At 41.5% G+C, this 20,288-nt stretch overlaps 1 protein-coding gene across 2 annotated transcripts in view; it reads left to right on the top strand.

Moving 5' to 3' along the window:
* Positions 1-5,328, top strand: part of tyw1 (tRNA-yW synthesizing protein 1 homolog (S. cerevisiae)) — a 55,008-nt gene extending 49,680 nt beyond the window's left edge. For both annotated transcript variants that reach the window (XM_072391927.1, XM_072391929.1), the window contains one exon: positions 3,656-5,328. In XM_072391927.1, the coding sequence (XP_072248028.1) occupies positions 3,656-3,877 (222 nt within the window). In that variant the 3' untranslated portion in view covers positions 3,878-5,328. The remainder of the gene's footprint in view (positions 1-3,655) is intronic.
* Positions 5,329-20,288: the final 14,960 nt, after the last annotated feature.

Raw genomic sequence — 20,288 nt, forward strand, 5'->3', positions numbered from 1 at the left:
GATCACTCTGAAAGGATGTGTGTTCAGCAGCCTTTGATTTCGCGTTGCTGCAGCCCGGGTCTCACCTCATTCACTCCAGTCTCCTGCACCGGAGGCTCTGCTGCAAAAAAATCCCATTTCTGTCGCACCTCTCCAACATTTCTAACTGTATATCTGTCTTAAACTGAAGCTTGAAGCGCCAAATAACATGTGTTATAAAAGCCGAAGCATTGCATCATCAGCATGTTCAAAATCTGTCTCTGCCTCCAAACAGTTTCACTTCTTACCACACACACTGAAGAAGGCTGTGTGGGACTTAAATTATTCATCCCCACGTTCCCCCGTGCTCCCCTGTGCTCCCCCACGCTCCCCCACGCTCCCCCGTGCTCCCCCACGCTCCCCCATGCTCCCCCGTGCTCCCCCGTGCTCCCCCGTGCTCCCCCGTGCTCCCCCATGCTCCCCCGTGCTCCCCCATGCTCCCCCATGCTCCCCCACGCTCCCCCGTGCTCCCCCACGCTCCCCCGCGCTCCGCCATGCTCCCCTATGTTCCCCCACGCTCCCCCAGGCTCCCCCACGCTCCCCTACGCTCCCCCACGCTCCCCCACGCTCCCCCACGCTCCCCCAGGCTGCAGAGTTCAGCACCTGCAGCATCAGTTGTTGCTTTGGCGTGGTCTGAACCACTAAAAAACATCTTGGGGTCATGTCACATGCTGTGTTGGAGACGTTTTGTTACTTCAGCTGAATAATGAAGGTAAATCTTGTCATTCCGATGGCAGCCGGAGCTGAGCTCAGGCCAGGTTCACGCCTTGGTGTCAGTGCTGTGGGATCGTTGCGCTCTTTATGCTGCTTGACTTGCTTCTGTTGTGTTTGCTCCTGTTTTCTAACTGATGTCATGTGGACAAGCCTCTTTCACTGTGTTACAGTATGACGGCTTCACGGCTTCTCTCTCTCTCTCTGTTAGTGCACACTCGAAATGTCAAAGACGTACATGTGCACGCATCAACATTTAAACAAATTCTGCTTGGTTTCCTGCGCTGGTTGTAGTTTGTCTCTCGACTATTTGTTGTATTTTTCAGGTTTACCAGTCGGAGACTAAGATCTTTCAAACCTTCTTACATACAACTGATGACAGAGCTGCAGATTAGCCTGAAATCTAGACTTCCAACAGTTGTTTGCAACCTGAAAATAAGCCTAAAATCTTGTAGTTTATGCCCCAAAACACTGCCAAGCTGTGCTATTCTGCCAATTTGATGCCACATATTTCAGTAAAGCCGAATTCCCAGTAAAGCTGCAGCCAAGCTAAACATTTCCAAACTGTCACTCTGCTCTAATTAAATCCTGATTTAACAGCCGCACCATTTAAGTAACTCAGAGATGGCGTCGGTCACATGTACGGTGATCTCCCACAGAGAAAGTTGGAAGCAGCAGAGTAGCTTGAATGTTTTTCACAGTCCACAGCGTCGCCGTGTCAGACATTCTTCAGCCAGTCGCTCAATCCCACTCCTGTGCGTATCTACTGGGGAGTTCAATGGCCGAGTCGAGCTGTAACTTTCTCAGCTCAAAGGTGCATGTCGCCAACGTTTGGAAACACAAGATTTTCCCACTTTATGGTGTAATTAAAATGTAAATAATAAGCGGTGTGTTTGTGCTGGGACGCTGCTGCCTGTGGACAGACTTCAGAACCCGAACAGAGTCTCATATTTGCTCGTTAAGTGTCTTCATATATCTTCATACAGAACTGTCACTGCAGGAAGAGCACTCAGGAAATGAATTCCTGAAGGTTTAATCTTAACTTGCATAACAGCAGGTTTAGTGTGCATCAGTCTTATTTTGTTTGTGCAGCTGTGCATATGGTGTGTGTGTGTGTGTGTGTGTGTGTGTGGGCATGTATGAGTGTCTGCATCCATAGGAAGTAACAACATATCCTCATCATCATTCATTTCTCTCTTTGGGTCTTCCCTTCTCTCCCCTGTCATTCCACTTCTTCTGCCTACCTCTTTTGCTTTTATCCTCTTTCTTCTTTTCTTCCCTTCCCCCATAATTTCATCCACTTCCTCTGAGATAATGCTTCACCAAAATGAAGGCAGGTTGACTCACAGATCAGTAAGTCACCCTTTGGTGGGATCTTTTACAGTAAATTGATTATATTTGGAGACGGGTGGTATCCAGTTCTCTGTGGCATGTGTTCATAGATGAGGACACCTTTGCAGCTGGCTGAAGGAGTCTTTGTCGTGATCCTCGGCTGTTTGTTAAACCTCTCAGGCAGCTCAGCTTCGCTTTGTTACTCAGAGACTGAAATTGTTTTCCAAGATGCCGGCTGAATAAATATCCTCCTTTCTCATTACCGGAAACATTAACTCCCAATAGGCACTACTGTAATTTTTTCTCTTCTTCTCAGGCCTCATTAGCAATGCAGCAGGCAGTTTGTCCATAATAGCCGAGGCAAACGCAAAGTATCTGCACTCAAACACTCGACGGTGTTGCTCCCCATGTGAATCGTCTCCAGCAGGAAGGTCTTCACCCGTGCAAATAAGTGTTAGTCCATCACGAAAACATTTTGTATGTTTTAATTGCTGTTGTTCCCTTGAAAAAAACCTCTGTGATCTAATTTCTTTGTTTTGTTCTTCAGTGCACCAGCTTTGGTGTAAGTCTGAACATTTTAAGCCTCGGTGTATTCATGGCTGCTAAATGCTCATTTCGTGCACTAAAAGCACAACAGTAGCGCTATTTACAGCTCATCAAAAAGGTCCAAAGTGTACCCAGGTCTGAGTCTAAGTTAGTTTGTTCCTCGACTTCCAGGTCCAGTCTGACATTTCCTCTGATCACTTTTTGTGCAGAAGACCTTCCTGTTTTGCTAAAGTTCTGAGTGTGATGCAGAGCAGAGTGACAGCGGCGAAGGATGTCCGTCTCTGTGGTCACACATCTGCTGAGACAGCAAGCAGCGCATCTTTTAAATGCCTTTGTCATGGAGAACAGCTCGACTCTGGCAGGTTTTTACCTTTTTTTCTGGCAGACAAATCCATAAAGTCTGAAGTTAATGGACTGTAAAGAATTAATAAACCCAGGCAACACTTAGTCATTCCATTTTATGTTTTCTACTTTCTAAAAGATTTTTCTCTTGGTTGCCTTTCTGCCTGTCTCCTGTCTCTGATCCCTCAGTCCCTCTCAGAGGGGAACCATGAAACTCTATGAACACTCCTGAATGCTGGGGAAGTAGAGTTCATATCTTAGCTCTGTGCGCTGTCAAGCTTCGAGAGGCAGAACAATGTTAGCCTTTCCCTCACTGCTCAACCTCACTCAGGACACACTCGGATTAAGTTCCACGCTCTCTGGTCCATTTAGCTCCTTTTTTGCTCTTTTCTGTCAGATGGACGGTGAATACAGGGACATAAGAGGTGGTAATCGTAAAAAGGTCTTTTGATCACATTTGTAAATTTTTTATGAATGTTTTTAAGTTATTTTCCTCAGTTGTTCATTTAAAAAAAGCCGTATCCAATGATGAGTTTCCTCATCATGTGAGGAACGATTCAACCCTTTTAAGACACGGACTCCTGCTCACTGATCTGATTAATGTTAGCTTAATGTTAGCTTAATGTTAGCTTAATGTTAGCTTAATGTGCTAACCCTGGCTCTTACTCATTCACCACCTTGTGTCTCTCGTTTCTCGTGCTTTCAGTTCAAGGTGGATGGCGAGTGGTGGACGTGGATCAACTATGAGCGTTTCCAGGAGCTGGTCCAGGCTTATGAGGAGAGTGGAGGACAGAAGAGCTTCTCGGCCTTGGACTACATTGCCCAGACGCCCGGTTGGGCTCTTTTCGGAGCACACGAACAAGGTTTTGACCCCGCCGACACGCGCTTCCAGCGACGCAACAAAACCAAAGATATCTCTGGATGCTGATACTGGAGATGAGGAAGAAAATCAGATAAAGGGGCAGGACGAACGAACAGAATATCAATCTCTCCGTAAAGAAATGATTAAGAATGTTTTATTTTTAGTGTGGACATTTTCTCCTCTTCATATCTCATATGTTTGAATTGTTACTGTTGTGACGCCCCCCCCACATTACTTTGTGCTTCACATGTACATTTCACTTTCTGAAAGGCTCATTATTATTCATGTCTGCCTCTTTGATCTTTGTCATCATATGGCTGCACAGGGGCGGATCTTTACGTTGATAAAGTTGAACCCGGTGGTGGATTCGCCATCTGCCGCATTTCTCGTATTTTTAGAAATCCGTGCTACAACAGCACATGGCACATAAACATGTCAGGAAAAGCACCTGTATCCCTCCATCTGCCGTCCCTGGAAACGGCACATCTTTCCCAGGCTCTTTTGCTCTTCCTCCTACTCGGGGGATGGTTGTTTTTAGCGTCTCTTTAGTCTCTTAACAGCATCTGTGCAATGCTCTTTATATTCTAACTAGTTGCATTGTTTCTCATTCATCTCAGCTTCAGTTGGTTACAGTGGCCAATCCCTTGGTGATTGAAAATATGTCATCTTCTGTCAGAAAGGAAGATGTGGCTGCTGTGAAGTAACAATAAACCAGGAAACATCTCGGAAAAGAGTGACCTCGTAATAATATTAGGTGTGAACACCTAAGCTAAATAGGATTTAGACGCAGTGCAAGAAAGCTTCAGATGTCTTGAGTTATATCTCTATTGTGTATCTCAGTTCAAGAGATAATCCAAATTCATTCACAGACTTGCAGTCACCATATTCTCTAAGTCTTGGGTCTTAGTTAAATAGACACATTAGGACACAGGTCAACTTTGAATGTATTTAAAATGTGAACCAAACACTGAAATGTGCACATTAGGTGAAAAAATGTGTCAAAAAAACTCATGAAAACGTCCTTTGGTGCAGCAGGCCAGAACAACCCTGTTATTTTAATGAACTCGGTTGTAAAAGTCCATTTGAATTTGTTTCATGTAAATGAAAGTCTTGGTGTAAATGTTTCTTAAGTTGTTTTTGAAGGTTTCTGATGTCGCAGTGCCTCCCTGTTCGAGAGAGAAAACTGTGTATATTTCAATGTAATAAAGAAATTTGATTGATTTACTTGGTCATTGTTGACTTTCATACAAAACTGGCTTCTAACAGTTACATTAAGGCAGTTTTTCTTTTCTTTTTTATCACACATTTGACATTTTAAGACCACAATAATTGCAGCAGAAGCTGTTTAGACTGCACTTAAAGGCCAGCAGAAATGCACTAATTGGACAAGATTGTAGGCATAAAAGTGCAGTTGGAGAACATATTCACACTTTCTGACTATTTAACTGTTATAGTTGTGAAATGCATCATTTATTTTTGTATTTTTGTCCACATAATGAAACGGTAACAAACATGTTGGCTGGTTTTTGTCCATGTGACGTCATGTTAGCCATGATCCATGAATAAAATAACTTTTAAGCTCTAATGTGTATGTTTTAATTACATTTAGTTATATTTTGCATTGCAGATAAATGTAGCTTCTACGTGTTATGTCTTTATATTTATATTTCTGGTGGTCTAATCTTCTTTTTTAAGGATCCATGCAATGCCACACGTTTTTGGCTCATTAAGAAGATGTGCGGTGCAAGATGTAAGGTGAAAGATTTATACAGTTTACGACATACAACGGTAAAAGGAACATAAAATTGCACCATCTCTGCAGAAGGTGATTGAATTGCACCGTCTTGCCAATGTTGTGATGTTTTTATTGATCTAAAAACTCAGAGGAACTCATATCATATTTACAGAAACTGGATGATTTCAGATTCTTTTGTTTTTCAGGGAAACTTTTTAAAGACAAATTTGGACTTTTTCACACACATGCTCGTTTTCTGCTTTCCAAGTTTTCTTGCTAAATAATGTTTCACTTTTCCACTTTGCTCTCAGTCAGTTAGGGATTGTAAAATATATACGTAGATAGGCTTAAGTATTGATAAATACACGGTCGTACGTGTATCATATCACCTGAACGCTTCCCTTTATTACAAATGTTATCATCTCACGAGCTTTTGGCGTTTTTATTGTAACGCCACATGTGGATAAATGGACCTGTGACACATTTTCACGTGAGACTGGTGGGATGATGTGAAGCTTACAGGTCTTTAGTGAAAACACACTTGGCTGTACACAGACGGTGACAGATGAAGACCCACGTGGCCTCTGTTCATCCAAAAAAACCAGTTCCTTCAGTCAAACTCCCATTTGAAAGCAAGGACCCAACAGCTGGAGATCAGTTTTAAAGACTCAAACAATTGAGGTGGCTCAGGCATCTGGTGAGGATGCCTCCTGGACTCCTCCCTGGTGAGGTGTTCCAGGCTCGTCCCACTGGGAGGAGACCCCGGGGGAGACCCAGGACACAGTGGCCGGGGACAGGGACGTTTGGGCTTCTCTGCTCAAGCTGCTGCCCCCCCGACCCCCGGAGAGGGGGCAGATGATGGATGTTCTTGCTTGGATTTCAGTGTAGTTCTTTGCAGGCTGAATAAAAGAGCGAGCTTGATGTTTGTCATGAGAGGAGCAGTCCACCGAACACCGTGTCCTTACTGTGTGTTTCTGTCCTGCTTTGGTCCCAGAGTCTTTGTTTTTTTCAGCCGTTTTAAGTCTTTAAGTCGTGCACCAAGATGGGAGGCAGCAGGTGATCATGGGGCTGTAATCAGTTCTATCAGCTTCCTCTCAGAGCTTCGACTCGGGCATAATCTGAGTGGAGGTGTCTCCTAATAGCAATGTGCCTAAATCTCAAGGTGTGAAAGTGATAATGGTTCCTCCAGGTGGGTGTAAATGTGTTCTGTGTGATTTCATGTTTGTTGAATAGTGCAGGGGATTGGGAGGAGTCCGGGGGGGTTCAGACTGTTTGCACCACCATTACTCGGGGTACCCTCTTATCCTCAGCTGCTGAGTCTGTGCGCATGTAGACTTCTTTATAACCGTGTGCTGCGGTCAGCCTGTGTGTGTCCTGTTTGAGTCTTTACCCCCAGCAGCTCTTCCTTCCTCTGTTAATTCTGTCGGAGTCCATCTCTAGAACATCTCCCCTCATACAGTAACTGGCTCTTGGATTAGCCAAGCCTTCAGTAGATTCCCCTGATCATCAAGTGACAGAATACTAATTCAGTGTGATTGTTCATTATGTTTCAGTGGGATCTGGGCAGAAATCAATTGAATCTAACAAAATGTTATTAGAGGACAGAGAAATGGTTCATTCCAGTAACCATAAGTTGGATTTCTATGGATTTGCCCTGTGATATTTTTGTGATCAATGTTATGAGACTAATCTCCTTAATGTGGTCTACGGCAGCATCAGTTTCCACCAAGTCCATCCAAATTAGGCCTAAAACAGCAGAGGCGTATTTTAACTACTGGATCTATCACAAACACACACACAAAACCTGTCAGTTGGTGTGCATGTTCATGGTCCCTGCGATTTTATATCTACCTTTGTGAATAAATGTGTTCTAACTATCTGTGAAATTTCTGAAAAGATTGACCTATAAACCTGCGTGCAGCCAGCTGTGTTTATGTCTTTACCCGAGCAGTCAAATGTCTGTCTGCACATAAACCCATTCAGACGTACATGAAGTTTTAAGCTTTCAGGAGAGCTGGAGCCTGAAGTTTTAAGCTTTCAGGAGAGCTGGAGCCAAATGTTGAGATGCTCTCTGCAAAAGCTGAAATGACTGAAAATGATATCTGTAGAACAGACGCACGTGTCATCACAGAGGCAGGGGGCCGTGATCCAGAAATGGTTTATTTCAGCCATTAAAAAGTCTGATTTTCTAGATGTTGCTTCTAATGTAGTTTTGTCATCTATCTCTTAAAAATACTTTCAGACTCAGTTGAATTCTTTTCTGTTGTAACAACTGAAGCATTGATCATTTATACAGAACTGTGCAAAAGTCTTAGACGTGAAAATTAAATGTAAATTCAGGGTTCCTTTTTAAGCAACTTTAAAGTCAATATCTGGTCTGAGCTCCTTTATTCTCCAACACAGCCTGAACCCTCTGAGACGAGCTTTCTGTCATTTCTTTAAGGAGTCTTCAGGAATAGTTCTCCAGGCTTCTTGAATGACATCCCAAAGCTCTTCTTTGGATGTGGGCTGCCTTTTGTTCCATTCTCTGTCAGATGATCCCACACTGCTTCAATAATGTTGAGGTCCGGGCTCTGGGGAGGATTCATCCCTCCATAAGACCTGTTGCCACTGATTTTCAGTCCACTTCTTGTGTCATTTGGCATAGCTCAGCCTTTTCTCCCTGTTTCCCTTCCTTAAGAATGGCTTCTTGACAGCCACCCTTCCATGGAGACCATTTCTGATGAGGCTTGGGCCAACAGTAGATGGATCAGCTGAAGGTCCAGATGCATCTCTCAGGTCCTGTCAGGTCACAGCTGGATTTTTTCCTCTTTCTTAAGGACATCACTTTCAGATCCTGTTAATCTGCTGTAGATAGTTTTTTAGGCCTGACACTTCTTCTTTTGTCCTCCACTTGTCCAGTTTCCTCAAATGTTTTAAGGACACACTGCACACCATGCTGAGATATGCCAAGTTTTCAGCTAATAGCTCTTTGGGAATCACCTTGTTGCTGCAGAAATCCTATTTTCTGTCTGTCAAACTGTGTTTTCTTTGCTGTTTTTCATAGATGCAGCTAAAGAAACGGGAACAAATGATGTGTCTCTGTGACAGGCTGCTGGTAACAAAGTGCCTAAAGATCCAATTTAAAATGGCTTCTTTGCTAAGTTGTCTGTTCTGTGTCGACACAACACTGGTTCATCCCTTGAGTTAGGAGCCTTTTTTGGTTTTACAGAGAAAAGACACATTCCTCTGAAAATGCTCAGGTACAAGGACTGAAAATGAGTGAAAAAGCAGAAAATCTCCAAAGAAAAAGGCATTTGAAAGGCCTTCAGAAAGCTGGAGAACTATTGCTTTTGACCACTTTAAAAGATTAATAGAAAGTCTGGCTCCTGTATTATATTTTATATCACTCACTGAATCAGACTTTCCCCCAGTTCTGATAATGATTTCCTACACAATAATGGTCAAAATAGTTTCTAAAATCACCTCTAGGATTCCAAAGCAGAATAGCACACGTCATGGTCTGAGTCAGTGTGTGACCTGGACTCTGATTCATTTTTCACATCACTTGAACCATCAGGACACTTTTTAAAACCAGCAACACAACTCTGCTGTTGACAGATTAACACACATGGCCTCTTTTATTTTGAAGAGGTATTCAGAAGTATTTTTATACTCACTCATCGTTTTGTGCTGCTATAGTGCATCACTTAAAACCCATCAGACTTTAAACTGATATTTGTGCCCACAAGTGTGAGTTGGCTGCCGTATTAGTTTTTTTTTTTGCTTCCGAGCTGCCGTGATGTGAGAGAAGAGATGTGGGGAATGACCTTGATTAGCTCATATGCAAATCCTCTCTTCAAGCAAAGTGACTCAATTAGCCAAATGGCCGTCTAATGAAGACGCTGTCTTTCAGACTGATGCTTTGTTTTTAAATGAGTATTTGCTTTCTTTAAATGGATTGACTTCCCGCCTGACAACTGACTGGTTGCGAGTCACATAGCAATCTGATGAATCATAGAAAAATCTGTCCCTAAAAAAGTGTTGAAATGAGGGCCGGGTGTGGAGAGATTAGGAGAGCGATGTGCTAATTGCCTGCTGTGTGTCCTGGATCATTCTTTCTTTCCTCAGGCTCAGCTGTCATATGGTCTGTTTCACAACTCATTGCTTAAAGGGGAACACCATGATAAATTTTAACACCATTTTTACCTCATGGTAAGCGATTAAAAGCTCATTTGAAGGTTAAATAATTCCCTGTCTTGTGTGCTTTTGCTTAAATGACCAGTTTTATACAGACTAACATATTATTGGTGGCTGCAGGACACTGTTCATATTAACCTTTGGAAATAATAAAAAATAAAAACAACCTCTCGAAAGCTTATTTTATGAAAGCAAAACCTGCGTGCACGGCGCAGAGCAATTAAAAGAATCAAAAGGAACTTCTTGTTTGCATGGTGACCTGAGCTGTGCTGCTTTTGGATGTAACAGCACTGTGAGAAAAGCAGTTTCTGCTAATGAGCTGCTTCTTTATAACAATCAAATCAGCTCCTACAGCAGCTCTTAAAGAAGAAAAAACGTGTGTATGCGAGATGTGCGAAAGAATGACTGACAGGACTCTTTGCTCCTCTTATTTGCTTAGACTTACTTTGTCCTTGAAGATTCACTCTGTGAGTTCTGTAAATCATACATCTGAGAATTAATTAAATATCCTCTGACAAAGAAACATGAGAGCAGTGATTAAGATTTTATGTACATGCGCTGAAAGAGTCTCCAATGCAGACCATAACCTTCCAATCCCATCATTATGGTGAAATGGGAGAAACATTATGGTAAAACCACACAGATTATCAGTCAGCATTAAAAAGCAGCATAATTTCATGATTATTGAATCAACTTACATCATTTCTTTTTGTTCAGAGTACTTTTTTGAACTAGACGTTTCCAGGAACAAGTCCCACAAATGTGTAATTCGTGCACACTGATTGCAAATATTTAAGATGAATTTCTGCAATAACTGACGTGCAAATGCAGGAATCATAAAAAAAAACATTAAAAACAAAAATAAAAGATATTTAATCCTAGCAGATGACATCAAGAAACCCAAAGAGGTTCACAAAACCAAAGTGCAAACAGCTGATAAGTCTACGAATATCTTAAACGTGATTTTACGTTCATGGCCGTGTGCACAAGTGAGAAAGGAACCGCTGCTGAGCATCAGATGCAGCCTGTTCTCCTGTAACCTTTAAGTCTTGTGGGCTGCCATGTGCTGGTGAGTTTGATTGATGAACGAGCCACGGGCAGGTCGGTGGGCAAGAAGCCAGTTGACTCACACTAACCTGATCATTATCCATCAAACAGTCAGATTCAAATAAAGACACTTGAATCAGCACAGAGACTGAATTTGTTTTATTGATTCTGAAACATACGAGTGTTGATTGTGTGTTTCTCAGATTGAGGCAAACAGAAAGTACACCCATAATGAGCATGTGTTGTTTGCACCTCACTCATAGCCCACTTTGTTGAGCTCTGCATGTCACCTTCTTACTGAAAATGGCCCAAATTAACTCGATGTTTCGGTTTATTTACCCCTGATATGTTTTTTCCTGCTTCCTGTGTGTTGGTGCACAGCCTGCTTTGAAATAGCCAGTTTGGATTTCCGACAGGTTGCTAATGAAAAAAACAGGTTTTACATCTGAGTCACACTGGCATGAGTTACCAAAAATAATGAAATAAGGAAATGATTGTTTACTGCTCCACAGAAAAGCTTTATCCAGGTACTGCAGACACAGGCAAAAAGGAGGGAATTGTGGATTAAACTGAAAAGTTGGTCTTCTAAGGAGGTTCGCTTGAAGCTTTCTGAAAAGAAAATAGTATTTTTTATCTCCAAACAGTCATTAATGAGCCTCGGGATATTTATTTCAGTGATGTGGGTGCTGAGTGGCAGCAAAACGAGTCCAACAACTCCTTCATAACTCTGCTGCAGTTTACCTGCATCATTTTCTTTGTTTGCAGATCATTTTTCTGCTCCATGATGTCTGCTAATAACACAGGAACCATTGTTTTCCAGGCAAATTTTGCACTGAGCCAACAGCATGTCGGTAAACAGGCAGAATTTGCTGCTGTAGTAAAAGTGGATCGCTAAAGTGTTTCTTTTGAGTAATGAATGCCTGATTGAGCTTTTGTGTGAGAGGTTGGCAGTCAGTCCCTAACACTGTGAAGCTCTTCTCTTTGCACTTGGTTACTGTGAACACATGACCAGTCACAGAACACAGATGCCTCACATTTGGTTGTTGAGAGAAACTAAACGTACTGTAAGTGCTACGTCTGTGAAGAGAGCTTGGCAGGAAAATGACTGACCAAATATAGGCACAAGAAGACCCTGACATTCAGAACACGGCACATTGGAGGGACGATCAAAGTAAAGGAAATTTAAGATATAATCTCAATCCCTGCAGTATTTCAGATGATCGTGATTGTTGTAAACACATGCTGCAAAGGGTCGAGAGGCTTCAGTCAATGTAGGAAATGTCACTGTTAGCTGCAGTTCCATTTAACAGAAAAGCGCCCTTATGGAGGAAAAATGTTGGAATGATTTGGGATTTTTTGCTGCATATCCTCCATCTGTTTATTTATTCTAGTTTGTATGTCAGCAAGAGAACTGTGGGGCTCAGTCCAATCCAATTTTAGTTTTATGAGCTCCATTATGGCTGCAGTCATTTAATCATTTAAATGACGGAATCATTTGAAGATGCCTCATCTAACTCAAACACTTTCAGTCAACTACAAAATTTAAAAAGAAGTGTTGTACATTTTCACAAGTATAAGACATTAAATCTTTGGCAGTAGAGCCATGAAACTGTTCAAGAGCAACACCAGCTTTGCGTCTCTGTGACCACTTTGTTATTCCCCTGTGGATGAAAACACTGTGAACTGGAAGAAACTGTGCGGTGCAAATGGAGGTTAATGTAAGTCTCTTCCACAGGGAGCGGGAAAACTAACTCTTGACCATCTGATGAAATATTTTTAAGGTTCAGCAGCTGATATTCATGGTGGTTTGAAACGCAAACGTAAAATGTGAGGATTGAGTCTACATAGTCCAACAGAAACAATTATTATCTGAATCTTTGAATCAATATCTGAAATGAAGATGTTTTTTTGACATTCTGGGTTATTTTAAAGGGATATTTTCTTTAATCTGTATCCTACAACTGATCATCTGTGACTGATAATTCCCCTGGTCTAATCCTACAAGACCAATGACAGTAAAAATTAGTTAAAAGCCTGTAAAAGCACAAAACTGTACCATCAGTTAAATATCTGTAAAAGCAGTAAGCTTCATCAACAGCTTGATTGTTCTTTGGTTGAGAAAATACTGACGCAGGTAGCTGCCTGATGCAAGAAAATACACATTTAAAAATCCAGTTTCTTGAATTTTTATCACCAAAATGTCTTGCATTAGTGACACTTCATTATCACTCAGCAAGTCCTTCAGTTAAAATGTCAAAAAGATAATTTGTCCTTACTGAGCACTCCTCAAAACTATCGTTCGTACAGGCTGCAGGAGGGAAAAACGAGTCATATATAAATGTTTCCACATCAGGGCAAATGGCATGCAGAGAGGTAGGATGGTTTGACTCTAAGAGGCACTTTCAGCCGGGGGTGCACTCAACAATGGGACTTGAGTTGAGCACCCAGATGTGACAACTCGAACAGATTTTACTAATAACTTTTGCCATTTCTGGATCAGTTTTAGGCAATAACATCGCTTGTTTTGGGGTAGAAATCTAAGCCTTTTCCAAAAGGTTAAAGACTTTGTGGTTAGGACTAAAATGCATTCTTTATACTACACCACTGTCACTTTAATGTATTTTATCTTGATTTTTTGGGAGCATGAGAGACTCCAATCATTAGTACTGATTGCCTTCCAGAACTGTTTTCTCATTGCAGTGTCGTAGTGTGAAGCTGCCTCAGTCAACCTGGTTGTTTTGATCTGTTTCCTTAGAATAAGTCAGAGAACATCAGTTACAGAAAGTATAAACTCGCATTTGCTTTGGTTCGTTCTGGTCTTTTGGGATACTGATAAATGAGAAAGCATGCAAAGTAAATCCAAGCTGCAGCTCTGCAGCAGTCAAACAATCCAAATGAACACGAAATGTGATTATTATCAAACTGTTTACTTTGGAAAGCTCTGCTCTGCATCGTGTTATTTAATGGTGAACAATTCAAAATCAACACAGTAAATCATCACCACTTTAAATCACTCTGTGATTCTTTTTCAGTCACGATTCTCGGGCAACAGGAAAACGTTGTCAGACCTACAGAAAGTAACCTCTAACCCTGACCCACAGCAGAAGGTTTAAGAGCTATGTTGATCCACAGCCAAAAAGGTTAAAAATTGTACAACTCATTCCCCTATAGAGATGCAGCTTAAGGCTCGCCACATGAAGATGAGGATGTCCATGTTCGATGTCTTGGTACATGACGCTGTACACATTGGACGCTGCTCATAAGGTGAAGCAGGGGAAGGTGGAGGCATTACTTTACCAACTTCCATTTTTGGCAGGTGAGTTCGAGACAGTTTTCTGTCTACTTTGTTTTAATGGCTATGGCTACATGTTAGAAAATACATGGGTACAGCTAGAAAAGTACACATGGTTTGGGGTTTTACTGTTCATGGTTCATGTCACGTCTTGCGAATGCTGTCCTACTGTCACGATTGCACTTGGTTGTGGTGTTGAGGTTGTGTTCTGAGTTCCAGGTGAGGCTCAGCAGGTATCCGGGAAGTCCAGGGCGGAGTCTGGACTGCTTGCCTTGCCCCGTCCGACATCCTTGGATATCTCTGTCGACCTCTTCACGCTGTCCAGATTAACACCAGAACTCCCTGCTTTGTACCTGCCTGCTCACCTCGCCGCTACTGGACTTTTCTGTGGACCCACCTCACACTGTTATCCTTAATAAATCAGTTTCCATCTCTCAGTCTCAGCCTGGGTCCCTCCCTGTGAGGATCGGCTATCGACTGTAACACTACTTTGTTTTGGACATGGGAACACACGTGCCTACATACTGGTTATACTGGGCTGAGTCATTTGATCTGTCATTTGAATACTTCAGATTTTACTGCAAAGCAATTAAACCATAATAGAAATAATTTGTCCTTCCGGCAGTAACAAGGCTTAAAGTTGCATGATCCAAACAGACTGCTTCTTCTATCTGTCAGAAAACATATTCACACACAGGAATTTCTAATGACTGGACTGTATTTACTCACTCATCTTTATTTGTACTACTTCCTCACAGAGAGCATCATATAGCAGGCAATTTAGAGTAGCTGGTTAACAGATTCTGTCTCTGGACTGTGGGCGGAAACTGTAATTCTCTAAACTACCCAGAAGTGTGAATCCCAGTGTGAATGTTTTGAACTGGCTGTGTGTGCTGGACAGCAGCTCATCCTGGCTGCTCCTTGTGATGCATGTTGGAAGCTTTTGCCTCCATGACACCTGGTTATACCGGTCAATCTTTTTCTTTACCCTCAGCTAATAATATAGCTGTGAGTTAGGACCAAAAATAAACCTGGTCTCTGGTTGCTGCACAGGTCCATTCAGTTTGAACTTGGCTTTGGAAACAAAACATTGTTTCATTGTCTTTCTGATGCAGACTACTTAGAATTCAGGATAACAGCTTGAATAATAATCATGCAGCGCTCAGAGTATCAGAGTGGTGCTTGTTCAGCTTTACAGAGAAACACCCTCGTTTCATCTCTCACAAAGATATTCAGCAGCCAGAAGCTTTGTGATCCTTAGCAGCTGACAGGCAGTTTGAACAAGGAATAATTTGGTTGCAGCAAATCCAGAACAGAGGTACTGACGCATTAGATTCCGTTCTGAAAAAGTTAGATGAAGCCACAGGAGGAGACGTTGTGACTCATTCTATCAAGAACACACACATAGGGTACATACATCCACAGATGCTCAGACAGGCCGTCACACTCACACATGCACACACACACACACACACCTCATGGTGATGAGCTCTCTGAGGCTGGACTGGTGCAGGAACTGAACACAGATTGGATATGTGATAGATAATAACTGTGTGTATTTAGATGTGTGTTAAAGGAAAATATCAGAGGAGCTTGCAGAGTCTCTGACCTGAAGCACATGATAAACCTGAACCTAACGGAACTGCAGGGGCTGCAGTTTACTTGAAAGTTCTTGCTTTAAATTGCTTGAGTAATGATTTGCAAAGTTTACTTGTTTACTCATTGCAGAGGTTTCTTAACAGCTGTGTTTAGTTAATTTATGGAATTATCATTCGTCGTGTTTTTTCTGGCTCCTATAAATAAATGCATTCTACGGTCATCAATATCCAATCATCTGATCCCTAATGGGTCCTAGAAACAGGTAAATACAACCTCAGTTATTCATTTAACAAAAGCTAAGACAAAATGCAAATCCAAACGTGCTGCTGTGCATTATGACCAAACATCTCCACTTTGCTCTGGTCTGTCCAAAGGACATTGTTCCAGAAGTCTTGTGCTTTGTTCAGATGCAGCTTTGCAAACCTAAGCTGTGCTGCCATGTTCTTTTTAGAGAGAAGAGGCTTTCTCCTGCAGCCCTTCCAAACAAGCCATCCTTGTTCAGTCTTTTTCTAACTGTGCTGTCATGACCTTTAACCTTTAGCATGCTAACTGAGGCCTGTAGAGTCTGAGATGTAGCTCTGGGCTTTTTCACCCTGGGGTGACCTTTAACCTTTAACATGCTAACTGAGGCCTGTAGAGTCTGAGATGTAGCTCTGGGCTTTTTCACCTTGGGGTGAACTTGCTGGGACGTCCACTCCTGGGAAGATTGACAGCTGTCCTGAATGTTTTCCACTTGTGAATAATCTTTCTCTCTGTAGAATGATGGACTCCAGATAGTCTGGAAATGGCCTTATAACCCTTCCCAGATTGATGGGCAGCAACAGCTGCTTCTCTAAGATCATTGCTGGTGTCTTTCCTCCTTGGCATCATGTTAACACACACCTGAAAACTGACAGAACCTCTGCCAAAAAGGGTGCACTTAGTTTTTCACACACTGCTTCTGTATTTTTGCTTAGTTTTTGTTGTATGAATATGTCATAAAAGTTGTTCAGATTATTATGTCCTAATATATAAACCCTCAGAATGGAAATAGGGTGTTTGTATCTACCTCATGAATACTGGGTAAACTGAAACAGCTGCTGCTTTATCAGGCTGCTTCCATCATATAGATGTAATTGTGCTCTCATTACATAAAGAGTGTGAGTCTGAATGTAAATAATAGAACTGGATGATTGGAAGCTATAATCAGAGAGTTTGTTTTTTACTGTGTACTCTGATTGCGGCACTACGCTGTAAAAATGAAGCCGTTATATAAACAGCTGAATTCTAACGCTTCAGGTCAGTGGCTTACAGCACTGAGGGGGGGTCACATCCACAAAACAGCACCTTCATCTCATTTTTTAAAATCCATTTTTCTTGTATCTTACTCAACAGACCACAGTGCAGGAAATGTTGTGGCTTTGTTTCTTTGTTTTCTGATGGACATATGATGTGTCTGCATGCTGTAAAAAGTCTTCAAGAGACATTTCTGCTAAGATATATCAGATGTAAAAGTCGTCCAATGCAGTGAATCACAGCTGTCTCATAAGTTTGGTTTTGTGGTGTTCAAAGAAAACTGTAAAATCTTTGATTTCATGAAGAAAAATGCCATTAATAGACATGAATTATGTCCAGCAGGAGTGAGACTGTATAATAACCATATTGTCCGCCTGTTTTCTCATACTAAGTCACACTTTAAACGCCTAAAAATGGGAAAATTAGTTGTTGTTATCAGGACCGTAAATATGCCTTTTTTGTCTGCTGGCATTCCTGGTGCACACGATGCTTTGAATTTCGAATCCCGCTGCTACAATACCCGGTTAGACATAGGCCTTCATTTGATTAAAATGACAGGAATAAAAATAATGAAAGGGAGTGGGTGTGTAGGAAGTGCTCTGCCATCAGCTCTGCAGCCTCAGAACAAATCGACCACTGACTTCCAGCACGCATATTTAACAGAAACTCTCCTCTAATCATTCCTCTTTTATCATCTTTCACACCGATCCTCTTCAAGAAATGTATTTTCTTGTCATCTTGGTAACATATTTGCTGTCATTTAATACACTTTGTGTATTGATATAGAACTGTTTTATGTACCAAACAATCATTCTCAATCATTTTGGGGTTAATGGGCTAAAAAACAAATATACAAGACCTGAAAAAACACTGGAAATTCAAGTGACAATCTTTGGGATGACAAATGAATGCTCCACTCACTGAGCCAAAGAAATTTTGTTATTGTCAGTCTTAATACGTACGAGCATGGCAAAAAGAAGCACAATGGTGTGAAATGACTGAACTGTACTCAAAAGACACATGAAATGTCAAAACAAAATCTCCCGCGAACAATACAGATTTGAAAGTGTTGCATCTCTTGGTCCTCTTTCATGGAGAAGATGGTGGAGACAAAAATAGAGCCATCTATGGTAGTTAAAGCAAATGTAAAGTCTTGATATATGTGAAGTTGACCTGATTTATTTTATATAATATCTTAGAAAGATTTCAGTGGATGAAAGGAGCATAAGATGATCAACCACTGATAAGAATGTATTTCAGGGCTGGGAAAAAAGTTAGATATACAGTAATATGCCAAAGTATCGAGCCCCCCTGCATATCTTTGCCAGGAAACAGGAAAGAGTTGCAGCGACTCATTCAAACATAAAATTAAAGACAGTATAGAAGGCAGAAACAGTTTGTACAATTCTAAGGAGATGAAAGTGAATATCTGGTCTGAGCTCCTTTATTCTCCAACACAGCCTGAACCCTCTGAGACCAGCTTTCTGTCATTTCTTTAAGGGGTCTTCAGGAATAGTTCTCCAGGCTTCTTGAAGGACATCCCAAAGCTCTTCTTTGGATGTGGGCTGCCTTTTGTTCCGTTCTCTGTCAGATGATCCCACACTGCTTCAATAATGTTGAGGTCCGGGCTCTGGGGAGGATTCATCCCTCCATAAGACCTGTTGCCACTGATTTTCAGTCCACTTCTTGTGTCATTTGGCACAGCTCAGCCTTTTCTCCCTGTTTCCCTTCCTTAAGAACGGCTTCTTGACAGCCACCCTTCCATGGAGACCATTTCTGATGAGGCTTGGGCCAACAGTAGATGGATCAGCTGAAGGTCCAGATGCATCTCTCAGGTCCTGTCAGGTCACAGCTGGATTTTTTCCTCTTTCTTAAGGACATCACTTTCAGATCCTGTTCATCTGATGTAGATAGTTTTTTAGGCCTGACACTTCTTCTTTTGTCCTCCACTTGTCCAGTTTCCTCAAATGTTTTAAGGACACACTGCACACCATGCTGAGATATGCCAAGTTTTCAGCTAATAGCTCTTTGGGAATCACCTTGTTGCTGCAGAAATCCTATTTTCTGTCTGTAAAACTGTGTTATCTTTGCTGTTTTTCATAGATGCAACTAAAGAAATGGGAACAAATGATGTGTCTTTGTAACAAAGTGCCTAAAGATCCAGTTTAAAATGGTTTATTTGCTAAATTGTCTGTTATGTGTCGACACAACACTGGTTCATCCCTTGAGTTAGGAGCTTTTTTTGGTTTTACAAAGAAAAAACACAATCTGAAAATGCTCAGGTAGAAGGACTGAAAATGAGTGAAAAAGCAGAAAATGTCCAAAGAATCCAAAGAATAAGGCATTTGAAAGGCCTTCAGAAAACCTGGAGAACTATTGCTTTTGACCACTTTAAAAGATTACATGAAATGGCTGCTTGGAAGGAGATGGAAAGAAATGAGGGTGGCTCAAGACTTTTTGACATCACTGAAGTCTTGTAACTTCTCAACCAAACGAACATTAGCAGTAACACCTACATATATTCCAGCTAACTGCTTACCTTCTGTGACTCCAAAACAGAAAAATAGAAATAAAATGCCATGAATTTAACTTTTATTTCACAGCAGGCAGCATCAAGCCCAACTTATTCTTGTCTAATCAAATGTATTTAATTTATTAATGGATGTAGTCAGAGTACATGTGATGCTCGCTGTCAACACCAGAAATGGTCCAAAGTTACAGCTGGAGGGTCAGCAAAAAACAGCTTCCCTCATTTATTTTAGACCACCAGATACTCCCAGACTTCCAGGAAGATGCAGACTCTTTTGTATTCCTCCACAAATTGAACCTGTACTGAAATCATTCATGAAAACTGAGAAACTGTCAGCTTGTCTCATTGACTGCATTGTAAAATTTGAAGCAGTTATTTAACTTTCAGCTCTACGGGCTCTGTTGTCTTTGAAAAGACACTTGGCACCTTTTCATATTCATTCCATGAGAGCTTGTATCACTTTATTACTCAGCTCTGTGTGTGTGTGCGCGCGTGTGTGTGTTCATCACTTGTAGCAATTCACACAGTTCCAAAACAAGACCCTTTTAATCTTAACATTTACCGGCAGACTGTCAAAGTGACTCTTCTGTCATCCATCACACAGTTGTTGGCTGGCTAGTCTTGCTCATCGTTTTTTTTTTCTGTTTCCGGGAAAAAGAAATTGTTCAGCGCCCCGGAACTTGGATTACGTTTTATCAAGCAGGTTTTGGCTGGAATCAACCAAGTGCCACTTCAAGACTAACACGGGCCAATCCAACAAATTAATTTTAACTTTCTGGAAAGAGGAAGGTTTGGAAAAGTTGTGGCAGCTTGTTTGTGT

The sequence above is a fragment of the Leuresthes tenuis genome, unplaced genomic scaffold, assembly GCF_036924035.1.
Source record: "Leuresthes tenuis unplaced genomic scaffold, fLeuTen1.0.hap1 SCAF_9, whole genome shotgun sequence".
Classification (NCBI taxonomy): Eukaryota; Metazoa; Chordata; class Actinopteri; order Atheriniformes; family Atherinopsidae; genus Leuresthes; species Leuresthes tenuis.